This window comes from Pelmatolapia mariae, linkage group LG18 (genome assembly GCF_036321145.2).
Source record: "Pelmatolapia mariae isolate MD_Pm_ZW linkage group LG18, Pm_UMD_F_2, whole genome shotgun sequence".
NCBI classification, from domain to species: Eukaryota; Metazoa; Chordata; class Actinopteri; order Cichliformes; family Cichlidae; genus Pelmatolapia; species Pelmatolapia mariae.
The window spans coordinates 34,554,570-34,564,926 of NC_086243.1; the positions used below are offsets into that span (position 1 = coordinate 34,554,570).

Here is a 10,357-nt window from a genome sequence, read left to right on the forward strand (position 1 = left end):
GACTTTTCCCGACCGAGAGAGTTTTCCCGACCGAGAGTCCAAATGAGGAAGTTTTCAAACAGGCAGTGTGTTTCACAAACTCAGGCTGGTATTTTCAGATCAGCTGTCATTTTCATTGTTTCATTTTATCATGGGTATGTGAAATGTTGTGCCTTGGTTCATCTTACACAATGATGATTGCTAAGCCAGATATGAGTCCTGAACGCCACACAGGCATTTGTAGGAAATCATGGTCAACTTTTGTATCTGTATCGTTTTTAACATTGTAAAAGATGTAAAATGTAGATGAATGTGTTGAGAATAATAAAAAAAACGAAATCCAAAGTATAACTTTGACTTGACATTTATTTCTTTTGCATCACACAAAATCCATGCCATTTCACGTACATTACACAGAATCCATGAGAATGGGAAAGTTTTCCCGACCGAGAAAGTTTTCCCGACCGAGAGTCCCGACCGAGAGAGTTTTCGCGACCGAGAGTCCCGACCGAGACTCCCGACCGAGAAAGTTTTCCCGACCGAGAAAGTTTTCCTGACCGAGAGTCCCGACCGAGAAAGTTTTCCCGACTGAGAGTCCCGACCGGGAAAGTTTTCCCGACCGAGAGTCCCGACCGAGAAAGTTTTCCCGACCGAGAGAGTTTTCCCGACCGAGAGTCCCGACCGAGAAAGTTTTCCCGACCGAGAGTCCCGACCGAGAGACTTTTCCCGACCGAGAGTCCAAATGAGAAAGTTTTCAAACAGGCAGTGTGTTTCATAGACTCAGGCTGGTATTTTCAGACCAGCTGTCATTTTCATTGTTTCATTTTATCATGGGTATGTGAAATGTTGTGCCGTGGTTCATCTTGCACAATGATGAAACGCCACACAGGCCTACAAACGCCACACAAGCATTTGTAGGAAATCATGGTCAACTTGTGTATGTGTATCGTTTTTAACATTGTAAAAGATGTAAAATGTAGGTGATTGTGCTGAGAATAATAAAAAACGAAATCCAAAGTATTGCTTTCCCATGACATTTATTTCTTTTGCATCACACAAAATCCATGCCATTTCACGTACATTACACAGAATCCATCAAAACGGCAAACCTTTCTTTACACCAAAACTTTCCCGACCGAGGGAGTTTTCCCGATTGAGAGAGTTTTCCCGACCGAGAGTCCCGACCGAGAAAGTACATTTGGTGTACACATTTTAAATTTTGAGCTCGATGCACCAACTCAGTGGAGGTCTCTTCGAGCAAAGTATACTGATAGTTTAACCTTAACAGAGAGGGCAAGCTGTAGGCAAGAGCAAACCCAAGCGGAAGAAGAAATTGAAGCGATGCCCGAGCCTGTTGCAGACTCTGAAGAAGAGTCTTTAGCCACAGCAATAACTGCGTCTTTCAATAAACCTCAACCGGAGCCTCAGCCAGAGCCTTCAACTTCAACTTCCTCCGCGCTAGCCACTGTGGGGTCACATGGGACATGTGCTGACTTGTGTGTGTTGTTGTGAACTTAGACAGATGTACATGTTAAGCTGCGGACATGTTTCCTTTGAGGCATGCATCAAGGAGAACGTGAGGGTAACTGGGAAACGAATGTGTTTTATGTGTAAGGTAGAATGCGCATTTTATCGACCGGTGCACACCAGCTGCGTGTCAGATGTTACCTGCGTTGACTGTAACCAGCGCAGAGTGTACATGATGCTATGCGGTCACACGACCTGCGCGTGTGTGAACAAAGCTTGTTCAGAATGTAACACCAAACATACCGTGAGAAGTTTCTGTGAATGGATTGACAAACTAACAGCTTATCTGTGTGTATGATACATAAAAAACCTACTACAAGTATAGTAGATGTATTGCCATTACAAGTATTGCCATTATGAGTTTGGCTACTGCATCCAACATATTTTTGTATAATAAAGAACCACAAGTATTTCTACTACAAGTGTTATATTTGTGTATAATAAAAACTATTCTAAAATGGTGAATGTCAGTTACATTCTGTATAACATTCATTTATTGTACTGTGTAACAACATACATATTCAAATGTGATGGGCACAATCATTAACCACACAGTCTCTGTGTCTGCAAAGGCATCGGTTTATTGCAGTGTTTAAGAACATACAGATAAAATTGTACACAGTTAAGAAGAGCATAAACTAAACGCAAAGGGTATGTGATGGGCACAATCATTAACCACACAGTCTCTGTGTCTGCAAAGGCATCTGTTTATTGCAGCGTCTAACAACATACAGATACAATTGTGTGCAGTTGAGAAGAGCGTATTTTTTTAAAAAAAAAAGCAAAGCATACAGCTGTACACAAAAGAAAACAATACTTTGATCATAATGTAAAAGCAAACCGTACCGCTGTACACAAAAGACATCCAAGTGAACAACACTTTACATTTCCCAAAGTGACACTCGTGTACATGAGCTAGTTTTTTGGCGTGAGGCACTTGCTTTTCTTAAGAAGCTGGAGATCTGCGCAGCAGGGCATACTTGCGGAGAGAAAAAACCTCGGTTGAACTAAGAGATTGAGTGGAGATGCTCTGCCTGGTGGTTAGTCGATCAAGATCGCATGAACACAGGCTCATGAACACAGGCTCATGAACACAAGCTCATGAACACAGGCGCAGGTCTCATGGAGAGGGTCTGAAATTGAGTCTCATGCGCTGAATAAAAAAAAAAAAAAAAACAAATTAGGCAAGGTGAAATTGTAGGCCGGGAGTGATATTGGGTTGGTTCTGTTTTTTTGGGGGGGGGGGGTTGTGCAAAACACACACGGAACAGAGTGTGGTGGAGGCTGGGACACGGACAGAGCACAGCTTTCGCGTAGCTTGCGTGTCGCTTCACCGTATTGACTGTTACCACACGCGGGAGCCAACCCTGATGCGCGGCCTGTGAAATACGACCCAGTGGAGAAGGCGACGTGAGAGGATAGCGCTTGTATTACGCGAAACTCCCTGGCTTGTGGAGGACAGATGTGTGATAAGCATGAACACAGGCTCATGAACACAGGCTCATGAACACAAGATCATGAACACAGGCGCAGGTCTCATGGAGAGGGTCTGAAATTGAGTCTCATGCGCTGAATAAAAAAAAAAATAACAAAAACAAATTAAGCAAGGTGAAATTGTATGCAATCTTTATATATGCAGGGCAGTGAAATATCACAAAGTACAATGCTGACTAGTACAACAAGTAACATTAGGCCGGGATTGATATTGGGTTGGTTTTTTTGGGGGGGGGCTGTTGTGCAAAACACACACGGAACAGAGTGTGGTGGAGGCTGGGACACGGACAGAGCAGAGCTTTCGCGTAGCTTGCGTGTCGCTTCACCGTATTGTCTGTTACCACACGCGGGAGCCAACCCTGATGCGCGGCCTGTGAAATACGACCCAGTGGAGAAGGCGACGTGAGAGGATAGCGCTTGTATTACGCGAAACTCCCTGGCTTGTGGAGGACAGATGTGTGATAAGCATGAACACAGGCTCATGAACACAGGCTCATGAACACAAGCTCATGAAAACAGGCGCAGGTCTCATGGAGAGGGTCTGAAATTGAGTCTCATGCGCTGAATAAAAAAAAATAACAAAAACAAATTAAGCAAGGTGAAATTGTATGCAGTCTTTTTATATGCAGGGTAGTGAAATATCACAAAGTGCAATGCTGACTAGTACAACAAGTAACATTAGGCCGGGAGTGATATTGGGTTGGTTCTTTTTTTTTTGGGGGGGGTGTTGTGCAAAACACACACGGAACAGAGTGTGGTGGAGGCTGGGACACGGACAGAGCACAGCTTTCGCGTAGCTTGCGTGTCGCTTCACCGTATTGTCTGTTACCACACGCGGGAGCCAACCCTGATGCACGGCCTGTGAAATACGACCCAGTGGAGAAGGCGACGTGAGAGGATAGCGCTTGTATTACGCGAAACTCCCTGGCTTGTGGAGGACAGATGTGTGATAAGCATGAACACAGGCTCATGAACACAGGCTCATGAACAAAAGCTCAGGAACATAGGCGCAGGTCTCATGGAGAGGGTCTGAAATTGAGTCTCATGCGCTGAATAAAAAAAAATAACAAAAACAAATTAAGCAAGGTGAAATTGTATGCAATCTTTATATATGCAGGGCAGTGAAATATCACAAAGTACAATGCTGACTAGTACAACAAGTAACATTAGGCCAGGATTGATATTGGGTTGGTTCTTTTTTTTTGGGGGGGGGGTGTTGTGCAAAACACACACGGAACAGAGTGTGGTGGAGGCTGGGACACGGACAGAGCACAGCTTTCGCGTAGCTTGCGTGTCGCTTCACCGTATTGTCTGTTACCACACGCGGGAGCCAACCCTGATGCTCGGCCTGTGAAATGCGACCCAAGGGTACTCTGGGACCCCCGGGGTCCGGAGCACATAATAATTATGTTTAAAAGCTGTTGGTGGTCAGACTTTTATTGTGAAAGGCTTCATAGTTGCACGTCTGTCGGATTTAAAGGTGAACAGTAGTTTTTTTGTATGGCTGCTGAGGTGCACAGAATGAGCAGGTGCAAGTTAAACTTTGAGACGTTTCTCTTCACGTTAAGGAAAAAGCCGAACAGTGACGAAGACTTCCGGGTAGAAAGGACTAGTTTTCTTTGTTAGGATGAAGCTCCTTTCTCCTTCTGCTGCTGCTCCTCTTTCTGTTTGTGGAGCAGTGAGCAGAGGATGGATGGATGGATTCTCCGAAGCGTGTCTCAGCCCGGCGGGGTGGAGGAGGTGGAGGTCTCTCTGCCTCTGCTTTCTTCTTCCACCTTTTTTCATGTTTTTGGTTTAAACTCTCGTAGTGGGTTTGGTTCTTTCTGTCTCGCGGGGAGGCATTGCGTGTAGTTCGCGTGGCCGGCCGCGCGCTCTGATTGGCTGGCCGTGATTACCGGCACGCTTCTCTGCGCGGCGTCATTATGTTAATGAGCTTCTCCCGCGGCACGGGGCAGACCTGCCGCAGCATTCATCCCCTCATCTTGCGCGCTAATGCCAGGCCGGGGGGGGGGGGGGGGGGGTCACAGGGGGCGCGGGGGCAGGGGGCCGGTCATTGTCCCAAGCACGCTATATAAGCGGGCTGAGGCCGGTCGTGTGCCAGGCTCACCGGATCGCACGAGCTGATCCAGAGCAGAAAACACGCAGAGACACGCGCGCCGCTCCGAACTGCCACAGACTTCAGGTGAATTCCTCTTGCGTGGATCCCTCACGCCTCCTCTCCTCTCCCCGCAGTCATGGACTCGCTCTACTCCGACATCGACAGCAACAGCTGCAACTTCTTCCCGCACAGCGAAGACGAGGAGTCCCGCGGCCCGCGCTGCGCGTCCCCGCAGCCTGAGCAGCAGCAGAAGAAGCAGCGGCGTCGCGGTCGCGCGCACAGCGACGTGACGGTGCAAGTGGTGAAGAAGAACCGGCGCCTGAAAGCCAACGACCGCGAGCGTAACCGCATGCACAACCTGAACGACGCGCTGGACGCGCTGCGCGGCGTGCTGCCCTCATTCCCGGACGAGACGAAGCTGACGAAAATCGAGAAGTTTCTGTGAATGGATTGACAAACTAACAGCTTATCTGTGTGTATGATACATAAAAAACCTACTACAAGTATAGTAGATGTATTGCCATTACAAGTATTGCCATTATGAGTTTGGCTACTGCATCCAACATATTTTTGTATAATAAAGAACCACAAGTATTTCTACTACAAGTGTTATATTTGTGTATAATAAAAACTATTCTAAAATGGTGAATGTCAGTTACATTCTGTATAACATTCATTTATTGTACTGTGTAACAACATACATATTCAAATGTGATGGGCACAATCATTAACCACACAGTCTCTGTGTCTGCAAAGGCATCGGTTTATTGCAGTGTTTAAGAACATACAGATAAAATTGTACACAGTTAAGAAGAGCATAAACTAAACGCAAAGGGTATGTGATGGGCACAATCATTAACCACACAGTCTCTGTGTCTGCAAAGGCATCTGTTTATTGCAGCGTCTAACAACATACAGATACAATTGTGTGCAGTTGAGAAGAGCGTATTTTTTTAAAAAAAAAAGCAAAGCATACAGCTGTACACAAAAGAAAACAATACTTTGATCATAATGTAAAAGCAAACCGTACCGCTGTACACAAAAGACATCCAAGTGAACAACACTTTACATTTCCCAAAGTGACACTCGTGTACATGAGCTAGTTTTTTGGCGTGAGGCACTTGCTTTTCTTAAGAAGCTGGAGATCTGCGCAGCAGGGCATACTTGCGGAGAGAAAAAACCTCGGTTGAACTAAGAGATCGAGTGGAGATGCTCTGCCTGGTGGTTAGTCGATCAAGATCGCATGAACACAGGCTCATGAACACAGGCTCATGAACACAAGCTCATGAACACAGGCGCAGGTCTCATGGAGAGGGTCTGAAATTGAGTCTCATGCGCTGAATAAAAAAAAAAAAAAAAACAAATTAGGCAAGGTGAAATTGTAGGCCGGGAGTGATATTGGGTTGGTTCTGTTTTTTTGGGGGGGGGGGGTTGTGCAAAACACAGGAAAAAGCCGAACAGTGACGAAGACTTCCGGGTAGAAAGGACTAGTTTTCTTTGTTAGGATGAAGCTCCTTTCTCCTTCTGCTGCTGCTCCTCTTTCTGTTTGTGGAGCAGTGAGCAGAGGATGGATGGATGGATTCTCCGAAGCGTGTCTCAGCCCGGCGGGGTGGAGGAGGTGGAGGTCTCTCTGCCTCTGCTTTCTTCTTCCACCTTTTTTCATGTTTTTGGTTTAAACTCTCGTAGTGGGTTTGGTTCTTTCTGTCTCGCGGGGAGGCATTGCGTGTAGTTCGCGTGGCCGGCCGCGCGCTCTGATTGGCTGGCCGTGATTACCGGCACGCTTCTCTGCGCGGCGTCATTATGTTAATGAGCTTCTCCCGCGGCACGGGGCAGACCTGCCGCAGCATTCATCCCCTCATCTTGCGCGCTAATGCCAGGCCGGGGGGGGGGGGGGGGGGGGGGGTCACAGGGGGCGCGGGGGCAGGGGGCCGGTCATTGTCCCAAGCACGCTATATAAGCGGGCTGAGGCCGGTCGTGTGCCAGGCTCACCGGATCGCACGAGCTGATCCAGAGCAGAAAACACGCAGAGACACGCGCGCCGCTCCGAACTGCCACAGACTTCAGGTGAATTCCTCTTGCGTGGATCCCTCACGCCTCCTCTCCTCTCCCCGCAGTCATGGACTCGCTCTACTCCGACATCGACAGCAACAGCTGCAACTTCTTCCCGCACAGCGAAGACGAGGAGTCGCGCGCACAGCGACGTGACGGTGCAAGTGGTGAAGAAGAACCGGCGCCTGAAAGCCAACGACCGCGAGCGTAACCGCATGCACAACCTGAACGACGCGCTGGACGCGCTGCGCGGCGTGCTGCCCTCATTCCCGGACGAGACGAAGCTGACGAAAATCGAGACTCTGCGGTTCGCGCACAACTACATCTGGGCGCTGTCCGAGACCATCCGCATCGCGGATCTGCAGGCGGGTAAGGTCGGCGAGCCGCCCGTGCTGCTCAGCCCGTGCCTAGCCGAGGCCCCTAGCCCGGGCAGCGATGCCTGCTCCTGGAGCTCCAGCGGCTCCTCATCCTCCTCCTCCCCGGCCTACTGCGCATCCAGCCCGGGCAGCCCCGCCGTCCCCGAGGACTACAGCTGCCTGCGGCAGGACGCGCTGTACGGCTTCCGCAGCTTCGTGCCGGGCATCTACTGATCCATGAGCCCGGAGGTCCCGCTGGAATAAGACTGAGAGCCGCTATTTGCCTTACTCACACCTCCTTCTCCTAATCACCATCATCATCGTCGTGCTTCTACGGATGGACTGGAAATGAGAGGAACTGAATTTGATCTGTTTTTTATTATTAGTTTTGGGTTTTGTAAATTTCTCCAAAAACCTTTGCACTTTCCCCTCTCCCCTCTCTCTCCCCCACAGTCTGCAGGTTACAGTCAGTCTCAGTTTTTCTGTTTTCGTGTCGGAGGTGAAAAGTCAATTTTACAATTAGTAAAGTGATTCTGCAGAAAAGAGAGCGTGGAAATCGAGTTTCAACGCTCCCACAATAGACTGAAAGGAGCTGCCCGCATTCATTATGTATTCCACACACACACACACACACACACCCTCTCTCTGCATGACTACTACCTACTTGTGAATAAACCATGTATGTTATAAGCAATGTGAGTGTAGTGTAACCACCAGTTGTGATATTGTAGGTTGACAACAATGAGACGATACACGCTGATGTGCATATCACTACTACTACGACTACTACCTACTTGTGAATAAACCATGTATGTTATGAACCACATGAGTGTAGTGTAACCTGTTGCATGTGAATAAATGATAACAATCAAACAAACCAGGTCTTTTGTCTTGTTTTATTATCTCACATCATTGTGGCGTAGCTACACACAAAAAAACCCAGCAAATGTTAATATGACATGCAAGCTCTTTACTTTTCTTCGAGGTATTTGACAATCACATTATCATCGGTCGAGCGTACACGCTTCGCCTCGGGTTTCCCGTAATCCGAATGCATTGCGGTGGGTACTCTATTTGAACAAGGTTCTGATATTTGACTAACATCCATTCCTCTCACAAGAGACTCTGAATATTTTATCATGACATTGCTCTGTGGACCAGGGCACGTTTTTCTTTTCCTAGACACAGCTGACATAGTGGACCAACTCACATATTCACATGAAAATCGTAAGAGTCTGTATCGGGGTCTGTGTCAGACTCCGAACACGCAGTCATGCGCGGGGGTGCCTCGGAAACTTCTGCTTCAGCGTCGTAGCTGCAGCCTGGTTGAGGTGAGATGGATGTAGAAATGTCGGCGCTCGGTCTGTGTCTTTTACGTCGAGTCTTCGGTGAATCGGAGCCTGAATCGGAATCATAAGAAGACAACTTTACGGGTTGAGCTTCTCTGTGGTGCTTAGTTATGGCCTTGCGGTATTTAGAATGGTTTCTCTTGCTACCGCTTTTCTTTGATGAAACGAAATCTGATTCATGCGAAGGATAGAGTCCTTGGTCCTTTCTCAGGCAGTCTTCATTCATGTCACCACAGGTTCTTGGTACAAACGTAACAATGTCAGCAAATGTTTGTCACAACAGTCATTTTTCCCAGATGACCAGATGTGTCTCCTCCGGGATATCCAACCCCGGCATCAGATCCTTGCGATCTAAAAGGATTAGGATCGCGAACATGATACATTTGTGCATGCCATAAAAGTGATTTGTGACCTTTTCAGCCAGTTGGTAGCTGCTCATCAATTCCATAGTACCATAGGGAATGCTGGCCTCTCGTTGCACAATCCTCCATGACAACAGCTTCTTCACTCGACATAGCTCATTCGCGCTCAGCTTGGAGAACACATGACACAACGCTTGTTTCTCATCGATGTAGTCAAGTTCTCCTTGGATTTTCAGTTCAAGAGGACATGTGACGTTGTAATCCTTGTGTGATGTCACAGCATCGGTTTTTAATGATTCAAACATGCCCATGATCATCGTTTCTGCATCCTTTGTGCCCATGAACCTGGACAGTTTGGAGATCAGACACTCGGGATGTAGCATGTGCTCAGTCTCATGTTTGTGTTTCTTAAACGCACGCTTGACGAAATCCTGCTGTTTTTCATTGAGACATCCTTGGTCTTCACTCAGTGTTTTCAATAACCACTCGAAATCATTTCGATTTTTGCTCAGGTAGTGTGAGATGCGAAATTTCCATGAAAGTTCCATCCCAGAACTACAGTAGATGATCCAGGCGTACACCAACTAACTCTTGTGAAGTTGAATGATATAACTGTTCAGTTGTGTGCTGTGCTGACATTTTATATGCATACCCCATAAGAGACCAAAACAAAAAAAAAATAATATCCGGACCGAGAGATAATCTCCCAACCGACAGCATGTTGCCCGACGCAAGAGCGCAATTTTACCTATGTATGTAGATTTTGTGTATTGCACAGATTTAAGATGTGTGCCCGTGTCAGTGAATGTGACGCTGTTCAGTGTACCATCCAGAATTATAAAGCGTAGTAGCTTTTGTCATGGTCCTCTGTCTCAGAGGAACACATTCATGTACTTCGCATGTTTCACACGATCAAGGCTTTTGTCGTCAAGTACAAACAACCATACAATATAAGAGTTCTTGTAACACCTTTAATGACATGCAAGGCATATATGTAAATGTAAAAGGCAGTGCAAAATACAAAACAAAAGAGATCAAGTGCAAGAGATGTAAGACATCCAGTAAGACCTGCTGTAAGAAATATAAAATGTTATACATGACGGTCTTTCCTTATGAACTGGATACTTCTGGTGGGTATCATAA

At 47.0% G+C, this 10,357-nt stretch overlaps 1 protein-coding gene across 1 annotated transcript; it reads left to right on the top strand.

The window, feature by feature from the left end:
• Positions 1-5,234: 5,234 nt before the first annotated feature.
• On the top strand, positions 5,235-7,792 carry LOC134617061 (neurogenin-1-like). The gene is made up of 2 exons (XM_063462226.1): positions 5,235-5,374; positions 7,284-7,792. The coding sequence occupies exons 1-2, from the start codon at positions 5,235-5,237 to the stop codon at positions 7,735-7,737; spliced, it is 594 nt and encodes a 197-aa protein (XP_063318296.1). The 3' UTR covers positions 7,738-7,792.
• The last annotated feature ends 2,565 nt before the right edge of the window (positions 7,793-10,357 follow it).